Source organism: Aquarana catesbeiana, linkage group LG13 (genome assembly GCF_042186555.1).
Source record: "Aquarana catesbeiana isolate 2022-GZ linkage group LG13, ASM4218655v1, whole genome shotgun sequence".
Lineage (NCBI taxonomy): Eukaryota > Metazoa > Chordata > Amphibia > Anura > Ranidae > Aquarana > Aquarana catesbeiana.
Window position 1 is genome coordinate 188410823 of NC_133336.1, and position 22868 is coordinate 188433690.

The window sequence follows — 22868 nt, forward strand, 5'->3', positions numbered from 1 at the left end:
TTAATGGTGTGCATTTTATGTCTCTTGAAACAGGTCTTGACCACGTTTTGGAGTATCTTCCAGATGAATCCGGGCAACGCACCTATTTTTGCAAACTGTGCCGAGGAGAGTTTAGAACAAAGTCCATATTCTATCACGTCCAGTCAATTGAGCACCGGATCTTGTACTTGGTAAGTGTATTATTTCAGTGACTCTGTTGCAAAGAAAAAAAAAAAAAAGTTTACCCTATCATGGCTAGAGTTTATTAAAAATCCTAGATACCCGGACCAAATTTAGCTGCGGCAATATGTGGCAGTTTGCTCGACAACTTAATGAGGCATATTTTTTGTTTAATGACATTTTAAGGTTGAATATATTTTTGTTAAACATTTTTCAAGTAGAGCAATAGAGGGTTCAAAATAAAGAAAAAAGGGGTGGGGGGTGGGGAGCAGTGGTAAACAAATACCACAAAACAATCGGTACATAACATACATTTTTGTAGGTGCAAATAACAATGCTCAGAAGTTGCAATCAGCATTATAAACATTCTGTGTGTCTATGCAGTTGGACGTATATCCGTGAAAACAGGGAGAGGAGGGGGGGAAAGAATGGGGTATGGGGGGAGGTATAAATATACATACAGTGTGTCTGTTATAATTCGTTCTCAATGTATCTGAAACAAAATGATTGGAAAGCTGTTCACTGGAGTGTGGTCATCTTTTATTACATTTTTATTGTGAGAATGCAATTAACAAGAACAATGGCTGCAACATTTGGCTGGCAAGCTAAAGAGGACCTTCAGTCATTTTTTTCATCTTTCCATCTATTAAGAAGAAAATGTAAGAGAGCAATCGCTCCCTCAAAAGGTGATTTTTAATGGGTGTGTTATGTACTGTCACTGAGGTAAGCACAACCACAAGAGTTTATAAAATTATTTAAGATTTATTATAAAGATACAAATATAAAATTACAATACAAAAATATCATTGGTCATAAGGTGTTGACCATAGTTGATACTTAAAGCACAAGATGCTTGTAATTGCAGAGGACTGACGCGTTTCGCAAACTGCTTTTTCAAGGCAGCTCAAAATCTTCATCTTTCCATCTATTAAATCTTCTGCCCTCGTTTTAACTTTGCATAGTAAAACATTTTTTTTTTCCTGCCAGTAAATACCTTATACAGCCCACTTCCCGTTTCTTGTCTGGTAATTAGCCTAGGCTGGGGGATCAGCAACCTGTAAATGGCAATCTACCAGTAGATCACGGACAGGTGACTGGTAGATCGCGGTCTGGGCTTGCTGTCCCGGCATCCCAGAGCATCAGACAGAGTGCAATGAACTGTAGCTCCCCAGTGCTGGCAGCACCCATACAGCCCCAGACCATAACACTCCCACCACCATGCTTGACTGTAGGCAAGACACACTTGTCTTTGTACTCCTCACCTGGTTGCCGCCACACACGATTGATACCATCTGAACCAAATAAGTTTATCTTGGTCTCATCAGACCACAGGACATGGTTCCAGTAATCCATGTCCTTAGTCTGCTTGTCTTCAGTAAACTGTTTGCAGGCTTTCTAGTGCATCATCTTTAGAAGAGGCCTCCTTCTGGGACAACAGCCATGCAGACCAATTTGATTCAGTGTGCGGCGTATGATCTGAGCACTGACAGGCTGACCCCCCACCCCTTCAACCTCTGCAGCAATGCTGGCTGCACTCATGTGTCTATTTCCCAAAGACAACCTCTGGATATGACACTGAGCACGTGCACTCAACTCCTTTTGTCGACCATGGCAAGGCCTGTTCTGAGTGGAACCTGTCCTGTTAAACCACTGTATGGTCTTGTCCACCATGCTGCAGCTCAGTTTCAGGGTCTTGGCAATCTCCCGAGGGGGTTACCTTGCGGGCGCGCTCCCGAGTCCAGCATTTGCGTCTACAGACACGAATGCCGGACTCGGCCCCGCGCCGGCGTCATTGGATTTGATTGACGGCAGCGGGAGCCAGTGGCTACACTGCTATCAATCTATCCAATCAAGAGTCGGGAACCCGTGGAGAGAGGGGCGGCGGGGATGCGCCAACGGAAATTTGGGGCTCGAGTAAGTAAAACGGGGGGGGGGGCTAGGGGGCCAGTGTTTTTTCATGCATAGGATGCATTAATGTGAAAAAAACACGAGCCTTTACAACCCTTTTTAAGGCTTCACGTGGCAAAGCTCATGTGTTCTGCTGCTTTAAAATGCATTTCAAGTAGAAATGTCATTCTTTCCTACATACCTGGTTCACATCTATGTGCCCCAGTTCAGTTAAATAATATTGATTCATTCACTCACACCTATGTGTGCATGACCACACATACATGGGAACACGCACAACAATGTAAATCCAGGTTTAAAGCGGTAATAAATCCCAAAAGCAAACATTTTATTATATCGCGGCTTACCAATTCTTTTATGTGGTGGCTGCATTGGTTTTCATTAGGCTTTTTTTTTTTTGCCAATGCAGCACTTACAGGGATGAGACAAACCATTCAGCACTGGCAGGGGGTGCTTACAATGCCAATGTGCAGGCAGGTGTCACGCCTTCAGTTTTGCTTTAATAAATTTGCAGTTTACTAGTCATTTTCATGTATATTTTTCAATACTCTTGTTTATCAGACTCGTCCATTTTTTGTGTCTTCCAGTCCAGGTATCAGAAAGACGTGGGCATTGGTAGAAATTTCAAAGTAAACACCGAGAGCAAGTACAAGCAGTTATCGAAATGTGTCCAAAAAGTACAGAGAAAATATGGAAAGAAGAATGTGAAGGTAAGTATTCCTGATGACGGATTCTCTTCCATGGGCTTACATTTTAGCTTTGTTCAGCTCTGTTGGGGTCTGTAGTTCACAAAGTCTGCTAGTGTACATCAATGGCCTCTTCCCACCTCAACGTAATCTTTCATGATTGCTGGTCAGCTAAACCGCATGCATGCTGACTTTCCTATAACTCTCTTGGTAAAATCAAGCGATAAGAAAATCGCATTAGAATTTCCAACCACCACGGTTTGTACAAGAGTGGATGAGGTGCTTCCTCCATTGATCTCTAATACAGAAGAAACAAATAATTTGGGAGTCCAGCCAAATAAAGCCTTGTAGGAGAGTTGGAGACACAAACTTCTACATGGAACCTCAACTACTGAAGACCACATATGGCCAAACAGTTGGAGACACCTGGCCATGTCACCTTTGTTGGACCTCACATTCCAAATCACAGGCATAGATATGGAGGTTGGCCCCCTTTCCTTTGCGACTATAACACCAATGAGTGGGGGGAAAAAAGCAGTACTATACTTCCAGGTATTGGGAGCTTGTGACTCGACTCGTACGTGACACCACTGGTGCTTGGCAGTTTGCCACTGTGGTCCTCAAAACTGTCATGTGAAGGTGGTGACAGTATTTAGACCTGTGTAAGCTCTAAGCTGCGACTTGAAGGTTACAAAGGACTTGCTCCCTGTGGGTAAACAGGACAACGGGGGGAGCAAAAGGAAGCTAAATACAGTAAAACCTTGGCTTGAGAGTAACTTGGTTTGAGAGTCTTTTGCAAGACGAACTACATTTTTTTTTTTTTTTTTTTTTTTTTAATTTTGACTTGATATACAAGCGATAGCTATGAAGATCCACCAAATAGGGGCTAAAGGTTGCCAATCCCGAATTCAATATAAAGGAGCAAATATCCCCCAGGTAAGTACTAGGGTAGACAACAAGGGAAAAGGATATAAAAAAAAATTATATGAATGATTATTGGTTTGTAGAAAATATAAAATTATTCAGGTGCAGACATCACCAAAAATAAAGTTGATAAAAACAACAAGTTTACAAAGCTAAATCGTTAGTGCGTAGCAATTGTAGATATTCAGTCCGACGCGTTTCAGGACACTTGTGGGGTCCCTTCATCAGGGGTGTTCAAGGCAAGGTGAAATTACCATAGCACATTCTAAAAATATGCAAAACAGAGAAATAATAATAGAACAGGAAGAATAGAACTTGTGATATACAAGCGATGTCTTGGTATAAGAGTAGCGTCATGTCACAACTGAGTATAAAAGAGAAGAGAGGTGCCTCTAAGTGTAGCAATATGGTTACATTTAATGAAGGTACAAAATTTAGCAACTCACATAGTTGATGATTAAAACAGACACATATAAGTATACAGGCATCCAGGGTAAAGCTGTCCACATAGACCATACCCTGCACCGCCATCAACGCCGTCCCTTTCACGCTTCGCTCCATGAGCGGTTCAAGCCTCGCTTTCAGATCGCTCTACTGCAGGGTAGTCTTCCCAGTCACGATTGCAGACTGACAGCGGTGAGGAGGATGGTGTATGAGGACAGCTTTACCCCGGATCCCTGCATACTTGGATGTGCCTCTTTTAATCATCAATCATGTGAGTTTGCTAAATGTTGTACCTTCAATAAATGTAACCATGTTACTACACTTAGAGGCGCCTCTCTTCTCTTTTATACTCTGTTGTGACGTGACGCTACTCCTTATACCAAGACATCGCTTGTATATCACAAGTTCTATTCTTCTCTTCTCTTTTATACTCTGTAGCTCCTGCTGGATTTTGTTTCTAATCCCCTTGTGGAGGCTTCCATTTGTGGATGGACATTTTATGGTTACACAACCTATTCACATTGCTATAATCTTTTTATATGGACTATAAACTGAAGGACTTATGAATTGGTTGTGGAACTAATCATTTGAGTTTCCATTATTTCTTATAGGGAAATTCGCTTTGATATACAAGTGCTTTGGATTACTTGCATGTTTCTGGAACAAATTATTATGCTCACAATCCAAGGTTTTACTGTATGTGCATGTGGTGGTGCTGGCATTAAAAAAAGTTATCTGCATCTGCTTGGGTAGATATTAAAGTCAGTATTGCATATACTTGGGCCCACATTAAATGAGAAGTACAGCCGAAGCACGTTTGACTGTACTTCTCCTGTGGATCACAGGAGTGCAGTTCATTCTGCACTCCTGTGACCCGTTCTCAGCAGGCTGACATCACAGAGCCTCGGTCCAGGCTGGGGCAAGAGCATGACAATGGAGTCGGGATCCGCCTACATGCCTGGACCGGCACCCAGCCTCTCAGTGAGCCTCTGAGAGGCTGAGCCGGTCACTCCTGCCTCCTCCACAACTCTTCACTCCAGTGAGCGCGGAGGGGCAGAGCACACCATAGTGACTGACAGTCACCCGCTCTCTACTTAGGGAGCCCTGAGAATCGAGCGATCAATGCTGTTTGATCAATCGGTTCTCATTCTTAGAGCCGGGGGGGACAGATGCAACATCGGACCGATGCTGCAGCCACCTAGGTAAGTATGATTCTGAAAAAAAACAAAACTCCATACTACTTTTTAAAGGTGAGTATATGCATGTCGTGGGGCCTGCAATAAGAGAAGTGTGGGATATGAAAAAAACAAACACACATACTCTCCTATATGCCTGCAGCATAAGTCAAATGCTGCAGCTGTCCCATAATCGCTCTAAGGCCAAGAACTGAGTGATCACATGACCATCAGTTCTCGGTCTTCACTGAGCAGAGAGCGGTGACTGTCAGTCATTGCTCTCTGCTCTGCCCCTTCAGCGCTCACTAGAGGACCGAGCTGTGGATTGGGGGCAGGAGCAGCTGGTTTAGGCTCTTGACGTCAACTGAGTGGATTCCAACCTTAAAGTCGGGATTCTTCCAGAGCCTGGCGTGGCTCTGTGCCCGCTGTTGGCTGAATCTGGGTCACAGATGTGCAGAACGAATGCACTCCTTTGACCCAGAAGATAAGTACGGCCAAAAAACGCTTTGGAAATACTACTCTTTAGGTGAGTATATGCATGTCATGGGGGCCTGCATTTAAAGGTGATTTAAGTGAATGTGTGCATGTGCTGGAGAGCGCATTTTACCCTACAAAGCAGAGGTTCATTTTAGGTCTGTGCTGCAATGCTGGTTTTCACCAGAAGTTGGAGAAAATGATGGTTAGGACCATTACCTGCAAACCTCTTTTGGAAGACACCCTTGCGCTGCTGCAATAGGGGTAAAACTCCTAGCTAGTATATGATCCAGGTATAATCCGATTTTGCCTTTCTGGGATCAGGAAGGAATTTTTTTCCCCTGCTGTAGCAAATTGGTTAATGCTTTTGCTGGGGTTTTTCGCCTTCCTCTGGATCAACTGTGGGTATAGGATTTGGGTATATTGGGATTGTATGATATTTTTTATTTATTTTTATGGTTGAACTAGAGGGACTTTTTTCAACCTGACTATGTAACTGTAACATCAATTTGATGTCCCTTTTGTCTTATTTTCATTTTTTTTTTCTATTTCAGGTTATCAAGAAAGTTTATGTAAGGCCAGAACCTAAAGAACTTCCAGGTATATTGACTTTCCCTCTGTTTTATTGAAAGGTTCAGTCCACAATAAAAACTGATAAACCCTTTTACACATGTGCGGTGGAAATGCCCACGCGGCGCACTTATGCGTTGCTGGGTCGCCGATGTGAATGTGCTTTAATTTTTTCGTAATTATTAATTAATTTTGTTGCTTTGTTTAGTTTTACACCGTTTCTTTAATAATTTTTTTTCATCACTTTTATTGCTGTCATAAGGAATGTAAACATCCCTGTGTCAGCAATAGACATGTGACAGGTACTCTTTATGGAGCGATCTGGGGTCTATGGTACACCAAATCCCTCCTCTGCACTTAAAAGCATTCAAAACGCCAAGATCGTTTTTTGTTTTTTGATTTTTTTGTTTTTTTCTTTTTAATGCTTTTGATTTTTAAAAGCTGGCTCCGATTGTCATGTAAACACTTTGTTTACTGTTACAAACAGCCAATCAAAGCCAATCCCGACTTTGCTTGGCTTTCTCCTGGTGGGCCAGGAGAGTCCGAGAGAGCCGTGAAAGGCGGCAGGGGGCATCCCCTCCTGCTGCTTGTAATAGCAGTCGAGCGGCTAGTAGGCCGCTCTCATTGGTTATTACAAGAGAACTGACCGCCGACACTAAAAAAAAAAGATAAAAGGGTGATGCCTGCAGCTGTAGGTATCATCCTGGTACAGACTCTGCCCGCCTGAAAGATACCGCCAAGGCAAACGCCATGTTTGCCTCATGGTAGATACGCCCCTGGGTACAGCAGTAGAGGTCCAGAAATTCAGCAACTTTTGTAAAGGTTATGTCCAGCAAGGTGCATGCCACCACCTGGACTTCTCTGTTATTTACATCTGACTAGTTTGACACTCCCAGAGGATCTACTCTGAGAGGATCTACTCCGCTCACCTTCCTGCTGCTCCAGATGTGACGTCTGCACCAGACACTTCCAGAATATATACACATAAACCAGAAGTGCCTGGTGATGACGTCTTTCTGGTTCGCATGTTCGTTTCCCAGTGCATCCTGGGATATCTCCTACCTGCAATTCCTCAAAAACAAAGCGAAGCCAAGTTTAAATAAAAGCCTCTCAAAATCTGCAGGTGCTCTAAGCAATCATTGTCAGACTTCTGTAGAGGCTTTGAAGCACCAAGAAAGCGACATAGGGTATAATTTTTGAAGCAAAGGTAACCGTTTTATTTAGTGACAGCAGCTTTGATTGGCATTCAGAGTGCTTTAAAATAAAAAAAAGTGTGTCCAATGCCAAATTTTAAAGTGTAAACGAGCCCTAAGTGACAAGATTGCTTTACAGTTGATCTACTAAAGTCAAATTTCATGGTTTTGAGCTAAATAATATTTGTATGGGTACACCTTCTGTGCTTCTGTGATACATTGAGTACATTTTGTGATTCAACAGGAAGGAAAAATCAAGCCGACGCTTTGTTTATGAAACATGATACTGATTTGAGGACTGAGCACCTAGACGATCCATTTTTGAGAGTCTCTCCGGGCCTACGTAACCGATCCTTCCACAACGATCTTCAGGGTGACCCAAGATATCTCCAAGATTCTGAATTCTCCAGGTTTGGCTTTGCCCAAGCCACGCGGATGGAAAGAGACCCATTTAAACGCGATTTTGAGGAACAGTTTATGGAAACTGAAAGATTGCGCCGGTTAGGTGTAGGACCTATGAATCTAGAAGAGGCTCATTTACGACATGCTTTCGGTGGTGAACGCTATCCAATGAGCCAAGAAGAGGTAATAATGCGCCGTCGGTCCAGTGATGGCCGATACCCAATGGGTAACGAAGACGTAATAATGCGTCGTCTTTCTGGTGATGGCCAGTACCCAATGAACCAAGAAGATGTAATGATGCGCCGTCTTTCCAGTGATGGCCAGTACCCCATGAGTCAAGATCGGATGATGCACCCTCCTTCCAGTGAAGGCCAACCTCGAAGGAGTCGAGATGATGTCATGCTTTTGTTGCAGCGCGCTTTCTTGGATGCCCAACCTTCAGAAAATCAGGAAGGAGCTGGGTTGCAGCGTGGCTTTAGTGATGACCGACCCATGATGAGCCGTGAAGGGGCAGCTTTGCGCCAGCCGCCTGCTGATGCCCGAAGTGGAATGAGTCAAGAGCGTTCAACAATGCGCTATGCTGCTGATGATGGCTATCCTACAAGGAGTCAAGAGCCTTCAGCAATGGGCCATGCTGCTGATGGTGGCTATCCTAAAATGAACCAGAGAGATTTTAGGAGGAGACCAACTTCTGGAAACGTCCAACCCTCAGCCGTTTCAAAATCGACAGAAGATGAAAACAGCACCACAGTTACCCTTGCTCAGGGAGTGCCATCTGCGATGAGTCAAAGACTAGTAGAATTACGCCGCGCTGTTATGATGAACCCATATACGAAGGGTGATCGAGGCAAAACATTTAAAGGTAATGTCTTAAAATTTAGCCTTTCGTTGGGTATTTAGGCTGTAGTGTAGTCAGGGGGATGTATCGTGATGACCATCTCATGATTGTGCACTCTCTCTACACCAGGGGTGTCCAACTTCATTTCGTCGTTGGCCGCATCAGCATTATGGTTGCCATCAAAGGGCTGGTTGTATCTGTAAGACTCCAACCACTTGCCGACCATGCTATAGCCGAATGACGGCTACAGTACAGCTGGCTAGTTCTGGGACGCCATCATATTATGGCGTGCCGTGATCGTGCCCGGGAGGCGCGCTTTGTGATTTGCAGTGTCCGTAGGACACTACTGATCACAGATTGAGGTAAAGGGCTAGGGGCTAGAGCCTTTAAGGAGCTGCACAGAGAAGGGCAGGATCTGGCGGAGGAGTTATTATTTTATTATTATTATTCAGGATTTATATAGCGCCAACAGTTTACGCAGCGCTTTACAATATAAAAGGGAGTTCTGTTGTCCTCTCTGCTTATTTTTAACAGATACTGCTTGGCACGATATAAAAGGCAGCCACAAATGCCTATTAACCGCCTAAGGACCGCCCCACATACATATACTGCGGCAGAGCAGCCCATTGGCGCAAAATCACGTACCTGTACGTCATTCTCGTCTTCAGCTCTCAGCCGCGCGCCGCCATGATTGGACAAGGCAGGAGCCAATCGGCGTGTCCGGCGATCGTCCGTAGAGAGGCAGAACGGCGGTCTTCCTATGTAAAGAAGGCAGACTACTGTTCTGCCATAAAGGAAAATGGAGATCTAAGCAGAAACATGGATCTCTGTTTTCCTTTAGTCAAAGCACTCCCCCCTACAGTTAGAAAGCACTCATAGGGAACACATTTAACCCTTTGATTGCCCCTGATGTTAACCCCTTCCCTGTCAGTGTCATTTATACCTTGTCGGTGCTATTTTTTAAAAAATTTTTTTAGCAGTGATCACTGTGTTGGTGTCACTGGTCCCCAAAAAGCGTGAGATTAGTCTGCCGCAATGTCGCAGTCCCGCTGAATAGCACTAATCACCGCCATTACTAGTAAAAACAATAAAAAATAAAGTCCCTAAATCTATCCCATAGTTTGTAGACTATAACTTTTGCGCAAATCAATATAGGCTTATTGGGATTTTTTTTTTTTTTACCAAAAATATGTAGCAGAATACATATTGTCCTAAATTTATGAAGAAATTAGATTTTATTTTATTATTATTCAATATGTTTTATAGCAGAAAGTAATATATATATATATATATATATATATATATATATATATATATATATATATATATATATATATATATATATATATATATATATATAGTCGTAGAGTCGTACGCTCCCACGCAATTGTTAGTTAAATTAACACAGTGCCGTATCGCAAAAAATTGGCCTGGACATGAAGGGGGTGGGTAAGCCTTCCGGGGTTGAAGTGGTTAAAGGAATCTGCTTGAACAGAAATCTGGAAGCAGCTATTACTGGAAGTTACCTTTCCTTCCTTTATAGGGGAGCCACCGACTTGGAGCAAGCGTATGCATATCACATGACAGAGGATGCCTGATTAGCATGTGCTTTTGTGGCAGCTTATCGACATGTAGAGAGGCAAGGCCAGTTACGACAGCCCTGGCGCTCATGCCTTTGGTAAAACACATTGGCAAGGGAATTCTCTATTTGGGTTTCCTTTTAGCCTCTGTCAGGAGGCCCCTGGTGTAGAGGCTTACAGTAATCTTGGTTGGTTTAAAAGAGGAAAACTCTGGCTGCTGGTGGCCATGCAATCTTCTTTTTTCTTTTTTTTTTTTTTTTTTTTTTTTGTGTGGTGTTTGTTATGCATTCTCTGCTAATCTTCTTTGGTATATCTTGACAGAATTAAAGATGGCTTGGGCAAATGACATAAGAGACAAAGTGAAGAGGTGAGCATATATATAAGCTATATGTATAAGGGATGTCATCCAAAATATGATAGAGTTTGGGTTTTGTCTGTCGATTACTTATGTCAGATGTCACCTTTTTGTACGTTTTTGTAATTGATCTCTGTAGCGGCCCATTAGATCCCATCCAAAACTGCACATGGGGACACGTGCCCAAGGTGAGATTAAGGCCCCTTTCACACTAGCAGACCGATCAGGTCTGCCTGTCTGTTTTTCCAGGCAGACCCGATCAGACCACCCATTGTTCTCTATGGGGCGGCGGGTGTCGGTAGGAAAAAAACAGATGGATGGGAAATACATTCGCCATTCATCCAGCGGATCGAATGACAGTCGGATAGAACCGGAAATACAGTCTGTTTCTATCCAACCGCCCCATAGAGAGCAGCGGGCTGTGTCCATGTCTGTGTCTACTCTGCATAGCGGAGTGAACATGGACCTATCATCCGCCTGCTCAGCAGGAATCAGCGGAGAGATCCATTGCTGAGCAGGCGGTTCCGCTTGGATGGATTCCGCTTGTTGAAAGGAAGCCTTAGGCCCTTTTCACACCAGCGGACCGGTAGGGTCTGTCTGTTTTTTTTTTTTTGGCGGACCTGATTGGACCACCCATTGTTTTCTATGAGGTGGCAGATATGTCCACTGACACCCTCCGGCATCCGATAAAATCTGCTAAAAACACATGAACGGGGATACGTTCGCCATCTGTCCAGACTGGATGACAGTCTGATGGAAATGGACATGCATCACTGAGCTGGTGGATCTGCTTGGACGGATTCCGCTCCATATGAAAGGGGCCTAAGCCCCGCTCCCTTTCATTGAATGCTAAGCACCTCCGCTGTCACTTAGTTGTAAACCCATATTAAGCTCACCTTGTAAGGATAGGGCACACCAGCGATTCATTTAAAGTGCAAATGTAAAAAAAAAAAAGTTGCAAATACCTTGTTAACTTCAGTTACATGACTTCGTGATGGGTGCTGGTCTAAGCTTCTGAGCGTCACATGTCCTAATGATGTTGCTTCACCCTCCTTTCCTCTCCATGGAGAGCGAATTGCGTTGTCGGCGAAGAATCTGAACTGCTGAGGGCAGGGTAGGGTCAGGTGCTTGACTGACCACACAGTAAGTGGGAATGGCATAACCTGACATCACCAAGGCATGCTATGACACGCTGCTGCTTGGCGCAGCCCTGGCCCAGTATATGGTCTGTAAGGAAAAATCCAGCTTACCTACTATTAAAGCGGAGTTCCACCCAGAAATGGATCTTCCGTGGATCAGATTTTTCCTCCCCTCTCTGGTTCCACATTTGGCATCTTTTCGGGGGAGGCTGATACCTGTCAAATCCAGGTATCTGCTCCCACTTCCGGGGAAAGATCGCTGCAATCTGTTTGGCGAACTATGGAATGTCCGGCCCCTCCTCCTTCCCACCCCCCCGCTGCCTTCTGGGAGACACGGGTCCCAGAAGACAGCGGGACCATTCAGAACTTGCAGCGCGACTTGCGCATGGGCAGTAGGAAATGGGCTGTGAAGCAAGGCTTCACTTCCTGTCTCCCTTAGTAAGGATGCCGGTGCCTGCACCCGGAGCCGATCAACGGGTTGGCTTCGGGTGCTGACGTTGCGGGCTCCCTGGACAGGTAAGTGTCCTTTATACTAAAAGTCAGCAGCTACAGTATTTGTAGCTGCTGACTTTCAATTTTTTTTTTTCCCCATGCGGAACTCCGCTTTAAAAAACTGTGGTAAAAGCACTGCAGGGGCTTGTTGAGCCTGCAGTTCATTGCCACTAAGAAAGTATTACCACTGACTGGCAGGATCAACAGGTCATTTTTTTATGAGAGGAAAGCTTTAATTAAAAAAAAAAAAAAAAAAAAAAAAAAAGAAATTATTGGGTTTTTTTTTTGGGGGGGGGGGGGGGGGTTACATCCACTTAACTATCCGATGCCAGAATGTCAAAAGGAAGTAGAAGCTCTTGTATACAAAGTTAGTGTAAGTAGGGGGTGGGATTTATTCTTGAATGAAGGCCCCAAGTATAGCCTCAGTCTAGGATCCACGGGAGCTCTTTAGGGATACAGGATCTTACAGAGGGGCTTGGTAGCATCACATGGTCCAGAATAGAATCTCAGCACTGTTTTAGGCTGTGTTCACACGGGCATGTCGCTGGTCACACGGGCATATCTTTACCCGCACGGCATTCTTGTGTATTTGCATTCAGTTAGTCCAATACATTTTTTTGGGGATGCAGTGGCTGCACGGACACAGCTGCTGGTCCTAATTTGAAAGCCGTGTGGGTGTGTATCCCTGAAAGAAGACAGTGCGCTTTTGGGGGACACGCACCTGCACAATTGTCAAATTGGGATCAGCGGCTGTGTCTGTGCAGCTGCTACATCCCAATAGAAATTAATGGGACCTCCTGCACTCGGATACATGGGACACCTGTGCATTCCTCATAGGCCAAGACAGCCCTTAGAAATGTTTTGAGCATGGTCTGGTTCACTTTTTTAGACTATATTCACATGGGGGACTAACACATGTGCGAATGACAGCGTCCGGAATCTGCGGATTCCTGCAGCTGTTTCAGCCACCTGTGAGTGGCTAGCTGCAGCTGCCGGGCCCTGTACACTTTAATGACAGGTCCTTGGCAGCAGCAGCAGCTATCTGCCCAGCAAGCAATTACTTGCGGTGACTGGCACGGCTAAAGCAATTGGAAGATTCTTGCCGCTGTAGTTGCCGTGCGAATGTAGCCTCAGGGCTCATTCACACACTGCCCAGATCTACATATTCCTGCAGGGTGTATGGCCAGCTGAAGAAATGCAGCCTGTGCAAATCGATGATAAGCTTTGATAGTTTGCCTCCAGGGCCACTCAGCTCTCCGTAATCATGCCATGTGCGATTACACGTGAACAGTGGAGCTTGGCATTGATTGTACTGATTGAGCGGCCGCAGTTTGAATGCAAACAGCCTTGCTCACATTGGATCTGGGCGGTGTACATCTGTGGATGGTCTTGTGCATGAACCCTAAGGGTAAAAGGAATAAACTTTTATCTCCAATTTGTCTTCTTAGTAGTCTAATAAATTCTAATTATTACAGAGTTGCTCCTTAATATATTTGATGTGTTCAGCTTTTTTTTTTTTTTCTGTTATACAGTGGAGAGTTGACTTTGGAAGGTGACAAAGAAAAGGTGATTTGTTTTTATTACTGCTTGTTTGAAGCTATAAAGGATCAGTCAGGTAGTCTGATATACATACTATGTGCACTTGTGAAAAATAGAACTTGGGGTCTGCAGACCTCCCAACTTTCTGAAATGGGAATGAGGGGCGTCTATTAGCAAAAGCATGTAGGCATAGGACACGCCCCCTTAAAGGAGAATTGTACAAAAAAAAAATGGATTGGTTAAACCCACGAGTGCTTTTTACCACTACTATTCCTTTATATTGGCTTTTAGTAATTACAAAGGCAGCAATTTAGAGATTGGATGAAAGGTTTAGTACTGGGAAACACTTTTTGATAGATAAATAGTACATTTTATATACAACTACATAGATCAGACCAAAATTGGGGACAAATGAGGAAATAGGGACATTGTTCCAAATCAGGGACAGTCCCTCAAAATCAGGGACAGTTGGGAGTTATGGGTCTCTGTTATAAAAAAGATTAGTTGGAGGAATGTCACAAGCATTTCTCGCTCAGGGGTGGGAAACCTGTGGCCCTCCAGCTGTTGTGGAAATTCATTTCCCAGAAGACTTTGCAAGACTGACAGTTACAAGCATGTCTCTACATATCCCATGAGGCATTGTAAGACTGACAGTTACTATCATGACTTTCAGAGGCATGATGGAACTTGTAGTTCTGCAACAGCCGGAGGGCTGACATTTATCCAACTTTTTTTTTTTTTTTTTATTCAATATAGGAAATGTCTATACCTCCTTTCAGGGATTTTGATTGAACCAAGTTATCTGAAAAACAAAGTGTCAAACGACAGTGTGGTTATTGTTACAAAAAACAGTTTTTGCTTATTATCCAGTTGCCAACCGCTTCTTGTAGATTTACTGCAATAGGACGACCGCTGTGCGCAGAATTGTGTATATGGATAGATAGATATATAGAGAGAGAGATATAGATAGAGAGATATGTGTGTGTGTGTGTGTGTGTGTATATCTATATATATATATATATATATATATATATATATATATATATATCTATATATCTATTAGTATGTGTGTGTATGTATGTATGTATATATATAATTTGGTATATGTGATTCTGCATATCTGGGTAGGGGGACATGTGCTTCAGCACATGCCGATCACCAGTTTCCGGCCAACAATTTATGGTAGGGACTCCTTGATCATCAGAGCGAGTGACAGGAGAGAGTTTAGTGTATGTAAACAACACAGGGCTCTCTTCTGAAAGCGGCATGTTCTCCCTGTGTCTGCGTGGGTTTCCTCCGGGTACTCCGGTTTCCTCCCACACTCCAAAGACATGCTGGTAGGTTAATTGGATCATGTCTAAATCGGCCCTAGTATAGGTATGAATGTGAGTTAGGGACCTTAGATTGTAAGCTCCTTGAGGGTATAGGGACTGATGTGAATGTATAATATATATATGTAAAGCGCTGCGTAAATTGACGGCGCTATATAAGTACCTGAAATAAATAAATAAAATATATATGGCGATGTGCACCACAAAGGGCACTACACAGTGCACACGTTTAACCCTTTGATTGCCCCTGATGTTAACCCCTTCCCAGCCAGTGTCATTAGTACAGTGTCAGTGTATATTATTAGCACTGATTAGAGTCACTGGAGATATCAGTGGCAGTTAGCCAGTTCCCACAAAGTTTTAGTTAGTGTCAGATTGCCCACCGTCCTGCTATAAGTCGCTGACTGGCATTACTTTTGTCTAAATAAAAATTTCAGCGTATGTATCTCATAGTTGGTAGACGCTATAACTTTCACGCAAACCAATCAGTATACACTTATTGGGATTTTTTTTTAACCAAAGACATGTAGCAGATTAAAATGTAGGAAGAAATTCGTTTTTTTTTTTTTTTTTTGTTTATAGCACAAAAAATAAAATAACCCAGTGGTGATCAAATGCCACAAAAGAAAGCTCTATTTGACCATGCAGTTAAAATAGCACAGTGCCAAATAGCAAAAAAATGGCCTGGTCATGGAGGGGGTAACATTTTTCAGAGCTGAAGTGGGTTCTGATTTAGATTAATCGTGCCAAACCTGTAGGACCTGCAGCTTGCAAGAGCATTGGAATATCCGTGATCTCTAGCAGTCTCTTGTCACAGACCCCAGGAATATATACTGGATGTAATCTGGCACATGCACTTTCAGATGGGTAATCTTGGGTAGTAGAGGGCTTTAGTAAAATTACTTTTCCTTTCCCCCCTAGGATCCTGACAAGTGTGAGCTGGAGGACTTCTGGTGCAATGACGAGCTCTATGATTACTTGGTAAAGTTTTTTTCCCTTCCATATCGTTTTCATTCTTCCTTTACTAAAGCTTTTCCTCTTTACTTCTTATCCTATGTTTCCTCTAGTCCACTTTTCTATTCTCCTTTCTGAATTTTGTTTCCCATTTCTCCTCTTTCCTTTTTCTTCCTCTTCCTCCATTTCCCCCATTCTCTGCCTTTCCTTCTGCCTGTCCTCATTTCCTCTTTGACTCTTCTGCTTTACTCTCCCTGTTCCTGTTCTCTCCCAAACTCCATTATTTCTCCAATACTTCTCTAACCTACCTACCTGCCTCTGTCTTTCTCTCTCCTTTCTCCATCACTTCCCCAATCCACACAACTATTCTTCTCCATTGTGCATTTTCCTTGTCTTCTCCATTCTCCTGTTTTCCCCTTTCCTCTCTTTTTTCCACCTCCCTTTTTTTTTTTTTTTCTATCACTTATCCACTGTTTTTACCCTTTCATTCCTCTCGGCCCTTTAGGCTGGGTTCACACTATTTTCTATTGGGTTTCCTCGCATCCAATTCGCATGATAGGAGATAGTGACCGGCTGTCAATGGAGCCGGTTCACACATTTCCCGGGTGGCTGCGGAGTGGATTGCACAGGGGTCCTGTGCATTTTTGGTTCCGTTTCAGGTCCATATTCAGGCAAGAATTCGGACCTGCCTAAAACAGAACGGGGACGCAGCGGACCCATGCTGTGAGCCACTCCGCACAACAGTGTGAACCCTGCCTTAAGAGTTCTAAAAACCGGGAGGTGGGCATTCGTGTCGTGACCGCTGTGATTGGTGGCCACATGATTGGAAAGCTCCAGATTGCAAAGCATGCATCTGGAGCATGCCCCCCCCCCCACTGGCTTATTGGTTTACAGAGGCCTGCATATTTGCAGCTGCTTGGTGTTAGATGAGAAGTATGGTTTTGGGGATTTTTCCCCCATCATACTTGCCTAGGTGGATGCTGCATCTGTCCCCTGGCGCCTCTAACACTGAGAACTGAGCGATCAAACATTGCGATGGCTCGGTTCTCGCAGCTCCTCTAGCAGAGAGCTGTAGACTGTCAGCAGCTCTCCTCTTTGCTCGAGCGGCATCTCAGCGGCTCGCTGAGAGACTGAGCTGGGTGTCAGGCCAGGCACCTGGCGGATCCAGACTTTATTGTTGGGATGATGTGCCTGGACTGATTCCTGTGACGTCAGCAGAGACTGAAGTCGGCTGTCTGCTGAAACCGAGTCACAGAAGTGCAAAACAAATTGCACTCCCCATAGGAGCAGCCAAGCGAGCTTAGGCTGGACTTTTCCTTTAAGGCCCATTCGCTGAGAGGCCATATATATGTGTGCTGGCAGCGTCAAGGGGTTAAAGCGGTTGTATAACCGCACATGTAGAAAAGAAAAACCCTGTAAGACAAAGGCATAATGAGCTAGTATGCACCCTCATACTAGCTCATTATGAAATACTTGCCTTAGAACAAGGTCCCCGTATTGCAGCCCGATCCACACCGAGGGAGCTGACATTTTTGCCCTTGGCGTTTCTTCCGGGTTCGCGGCTCTGGCACTGTGAGTGGCCAGAGCCGCGATGACGCATGCGCGGGAGTCTTCCCAGCAAGGTCCAGCAGCGTCTGCCAGACCGTCAGCCAGGCGTTCACAGCGTATGCGCCGCTGAAGTCAGCGGCTGCTTGCAAAGTGAATATCTGCTAAACCGTACAAGTTTAGGAGATATTCATTTTACCTACAAGTTAGCCTTATTATAGGCTTACCTGTAGGTAAAAATTCAAAATAAGGGTATACAACCGCTTTAATGCTTTTATGGACATACCAAAATGTATATATTGTATTCAGTGGTATTGTCCCAACTCCAGACAGTTTTCCTTCTACATAAAGAAAAGAAGGGTTATATGCATAATCCACCTTTTTAAAAACATATAATAAATGCACCCGCATTTATTTATATTTTAGCATTTAGACTTGCAGATTATTCCAACTGCAATCAATGCATCATGGGTGCGTTGCACAGGCTCCCACAGTTTTACATCCCAGCCCGCAGTCCATACGGGAGGTACCAACCTTCTGTTCTGAAGCTGGAGGAAGTAAACAATGAGCTACAAGTGTGATGATGTCACAGTCATACCAGTATGATCAGGAAGTTGCTTTGCTGGGTGACAGAAGGGACCTGTAGTTTTGGGTGGGGGGATTTTGGGAAATACTACCATGATTCAAGTTACACCCTAAATATGGTTGTAACCGGAAGCATGGTTGGGAAGGTGAACTAAACCTTTAAAACCTCTGTCCGGGTTTGCTGTCTGTGTCCCTGTTACAGAGATTTACCCTTGTCTTTACCCGTGTTTACTATACTTTTTTTTTTTTTTTTTTTTTGTATTGTCACATGTCATCCTTCCTGTCAACTTCCTGTCCAATCCGATCTCTGCATTTTACACCATCACTGTGAAAATTTTGTTTATTCCCAACTTCAGGCAAACTTTATTGTGAAAGGCAAGGAAGACGTGCAATACGTGTTGAAAGTCACCGATAGCTTTGCAAATGCGTTGGTGCGGCACAAGAAACGCACGGATGAACTAAAGGCCAAGATTTTGGAGGAAAAAAAGAAATTGGAAGCAGAGAAAAAGAAATTGGAAGATGAGAGAAAGGTAAGGTGGTGTGTGTGTGTGTGTGTGTGTGTGTGTGTGTGTGTGTGTGTGTGTGTGTGTTTGTTTTTTTTTTGTTTTTTTTTTTTTTTTCCTTCCACTCTGGGATTAGGAAATCTAACTTCACTGTATTGGGAAACAAAGAAATCCTCTTTACTGCTTCTTGCAAGTTCCTGTGCTGCTCCGATTCAATGAAATCTCGTGAAAGCTTTAACAAAGTCATTTAAATTGCAAAGTACCGTATTTATCGGCGTATAACACGCACCGGCGTATAACACTTACATTTAAATGCCCATCATTGCAGCCTTCTCAGTGCAGCCTTGCCCCAGTGCAGCCATGTCAGTGCAGCCTTGCTAGTGCAGCCATGTCAGTGCAGCCTTCCCCAGTGTCCATTGCAGCCTTGCCCCAGTCCAGCCTTGCCCCAGTCCAGCCTTGCTGAAGCCTCTGAGCTTCAAAATCGCCGACCGCGATTTGAAAATGGCGCCGCCGGCGCCGAAATACACAGAGCCGGTTCTCGGCGGCTCTCGTTCACTTTCGGCTCCACTCGGACGGTGAGCGGAGCTATCCGAAACTAGCCGAGTATACTCGGCTAGGTTCGGGTGGCGCTCGAGTGAAACCGAAAGTGGCCGAGAACCGGCACTGTGTATTTCGGCGCCGGCGGCGCCATTTTCAAATCACGGTCGGCGATTTTTTTAGTTCTGACAGGTCAGGATCGCAGGGGATCGGCGTATAACACGCACCCGCGATTTTCCCCTGATTTTAAGGGGAAAAAAGTGCGTGTTATACGCCGATAAATACGGTAATTTTAATTTTTTCCTTGATTTTGGACGGACATAAAATAATTCCTTTGTATCCTAATATGAAGGTCCTTGTTTAGGCACTTCCTGATATAGGGTGACTGCGCTCTGTCCCTTTGTTCCAGTGTTGCCCCTGTTATCTATCGCATGGGCTTCTGATGGAGACCACAAGTGGCCCTTTCAAATTGCATTACACAGATATTCTGATCAGCCATAACATCATGACCCCCCCACTTGATATTGAGTAGGTCCCCTTTTGCTGTCAAAACAGCCCTGACCTGCTGACGCATTGGACTCCACTAGACCTATGACAGTATGATGTGGTATCTGGCGCCAAGCCGTCAGCAGCAGATCTTTTAAAGTGGTTGTACTCCCTGTACAACCACTTTTACCTTCAGGTAAGCCTATATTACCTTACCTGTAGGTGCTTGAAATATCTCCTAAACCTCCACGATTTAGGAGATATTTACAACAAAGCCATGCGCCAATGACTATGGCGCCTGCGCACTTTAGAAAGGGCAGATTGTGGCGTTTCTAATGGGGGTCATGCCGTGACTGGCAGCTCCCGCACGCATGCACGGCAGGAGCCAAGATTGCCCAAAGCATTACACTGCCTCGGCTGATTTGCCACTTTCTCATAGTGCATCCTGGTGCCATCTCTTCCCCAGGTTAGTGACACACCTGGCCTTTCACATGATGTAAAAGAAAACATGATTCATCAGCCCAGGCCTCCTTCCATTGCTCTGTGGTCCAGTTCTGATGCTCACGTGCCCATTGTTGGAAGTTTGCATATTTGGGTTTCACCATGGGTCTAGCCCAGTGTTTCTCGAACTTTTTGGTCTTGCGCACCAAAAAGATCTAAAAAAATTTGTGGCATGCCTGAAAAGATTTAACAATTTTTGTGGTCAGCAGTTAATATAGTATATACAAAAGCAGCAGTCTTGTGTGATGTGTCAATGCTTTCCAAGCAGATTTGGGGGAGGGGAGGCGGTAATAACCGCTGTTCTGACCCGTTGTACCCCCACTGGATCTCCGTGAGATCAATTCATGTGAATCCCTTAATGGGATACAAGTTAGGGGAAGTGTTGTAAGGTACTAACGATTGCGTGGGTGGGGGAGGGGTCACTACGAGATGCAGGGCCTTCTCCGTGAGGCTCTCTGGATGTTCACTAGTGACGTGCTGGACTCACCTCCCGGCTGGCTGTGGGTATGCCTGCGGGTACCCAGAGACGATCTGTTGTCTCTCCTCTGTTTCCTACGCCAGGTCTTCCTCTTGGCTCGGTGTTCCAGTGAGTCACTGGGCAGAGAGTGGTGGAGGTGTGGGAGCCTCGAGTGCTTTGTTGTGAGCCTCGGTTCACACCGGATGAATTGTGGATAGCCAGACTCTCGGCTGATCAGGTTGCGAGGGCTAGGCGCAATCGCTGAGAGGGTGACTAATGGGAGCCACACCTGTGACAAATCCTGGGCAGGTCCCTCGCACTTGAGGGAGCGTTCTAGCCACCTCACTGAGCGAGGTGACTAGAACGGCTATGGGAAGCCAGTAGATGATCCGTGGAGAAGGGCATCAGGGGCAGATGGAGGGCGGGGGTGTGCTGGAGCAGGCACAAAGAGACCCTCCCTAGGCAGCAGTGCGGGAGCGCCGGCCCTGCACACGGCACACCTGCAATTCTCCCGTGCTGCTGCACAGTTTGAGAAACGCTGGTCTAGCTATTACATTTTGGCCCTTGTCCAAATTGCTCAAATCCATACGCTTGTCCATTTTTTTTTTTTTTTTTTTCTGCTTGCAACACCAACTTCAAGGACAATATGTTCTCTTGAAGCCTAATCTATCCAACCCAATTTCAGATGCCATTGTTATAAAATAATCCATGTTATTAATCTTGCCTTTCAGTGGTTATAATGTTCTGGTGATCAGTGCATGTTTTTGTAAGATAAACTTAAAGATAAAACGTAATGGACCGTTTTTTTTTTTGTTTTTTGTTTTTTTATAAAAATTGTATAATATTCAACTTTTTAATTAATAGTTTTTGAAATGCTTTTGTGTTAAAAAAAAAAAAAGCTCAAGAAAAATTAATCCCTTTTCAAATTCTACGTACAGTAAAACCTTGGATTGCGAGCATAATTTGTCTGTAAACATGCTTGTAATTCAAAGCACTTGTATATCAAAGCAAATTTGCCCATAAGAAATAATTGAAACTCAAATGATTCGTTCCACAACTATTTTTTTTTTTTTTTGGGTCCTTCAGTTTATAGTCCATATGAAGATTATAGCAATGTGACCAGGTTGTGTAACCATAAAATGTCCATCCACAAATGGAAGCCTCCACAAGGGGATTAGAAGCAAAATCCAGCAGAAGCTATAGAGTATAAAAGAGAAGAGAGGCGCCGCTAAGTGTAGCAATATGTTGCTAAATGTTGTACCTTTATTAAATGTTACCATATTGCTACACTTAGAGGCGCCTCTCTTTTTTTTTTACTCAGTTGTGACATGACACTACTTGTATATCAAGACATCGCTTGTATATCAAGTCAAAATTTGTTTAAAACTTTTGCTTGTCTTGCAAAATGCTTTCAAACCAAGTTGCTCTCAAACCAAGGTTTTACTGTATGTCTTCACATTGGTCCGTTGAGCTTCCGTTGCAGTGTAACGCACCTCTCCATTGAAATGCATTGAATATGAATCAAAAAAACATGCCCGTGTTGCCTTTTTGATGCGTTTTTTGAGTCACATCACCTATGAAAATTGTGGTAAAATCACGTGCGGTTTTCGGTGGCCATTATATTTTTTTTTTTTTGTCGCCAAAATGCCGATAACGCTCTTTTCAGATGATATTATATATTGGTGCATCCCTAAGATAAACCCTTCTGAGAAATGTCATGCCGTTGTCACTGTATGTAGACAGGAAGTCAGTAATGCACAGATTTCATATATTATGTTATAAATATGCAGAGATTTGTTCTTGAAATGTTTTTCTTGTTGTCTCATAGGCCTTTATGAAGAAAGCTGGGATTAATAAAGCACCTCAGAGCACAAAAGAGAGAGCAAAGTCCCCTCCTCCTGGAGCCCCTCCTAGAAAGCAAGGTAACAACTTCTCATTTTAACCGCTTAAGGACCAGCCGCCACAGTTATACTGTAGCAATGTGGCTCGATCCCACAAATCGCCATAGGTGTACGTCGGATCGTACACAGCGATTTGTGGGTGCACGCGCACACCCATTGGCCAGCAGGGGAAGCCAATCAGCGGGTTCGG

General features: G+C 44.1%; 1 protein-coding gene across 4 annotated transcripts in view; it reads left to right on the plus strand.

The window, feature by feature from the left end:
* LOC141117377 (uncharacterized) overlaps nt 1-22868 on the plus strand; it is a gene marked incomplete at its 5' end in the record, with an annotated part of 62863 nt that overhangs the window by 15130 nt on the left and 24865 nt on the right. For all 4 annotated transcript variants that reach the window (XM_073610218.1, XM_073610219.1, XM_073610220.1 and 1 more), the window contains 9 exon segments: nt 34-170; nt 2655-2777; nt 6325-6370; nt 7778-8797; nt 10675-10720; nt 13872-13905; nt 16131-16190; nt 18650-18823; nt 22606-22699. In XM_073610218.1, the coding sequence (XP_073466319.1) occupies nt 34-170; nt 2655-2777; nt 6325-6370; nt 7778-8797; nt 10675-10720; nt 13872-13905; nt 16131-16190; nt 18650-18823; nt 22606-22699 (1734 nt within the window).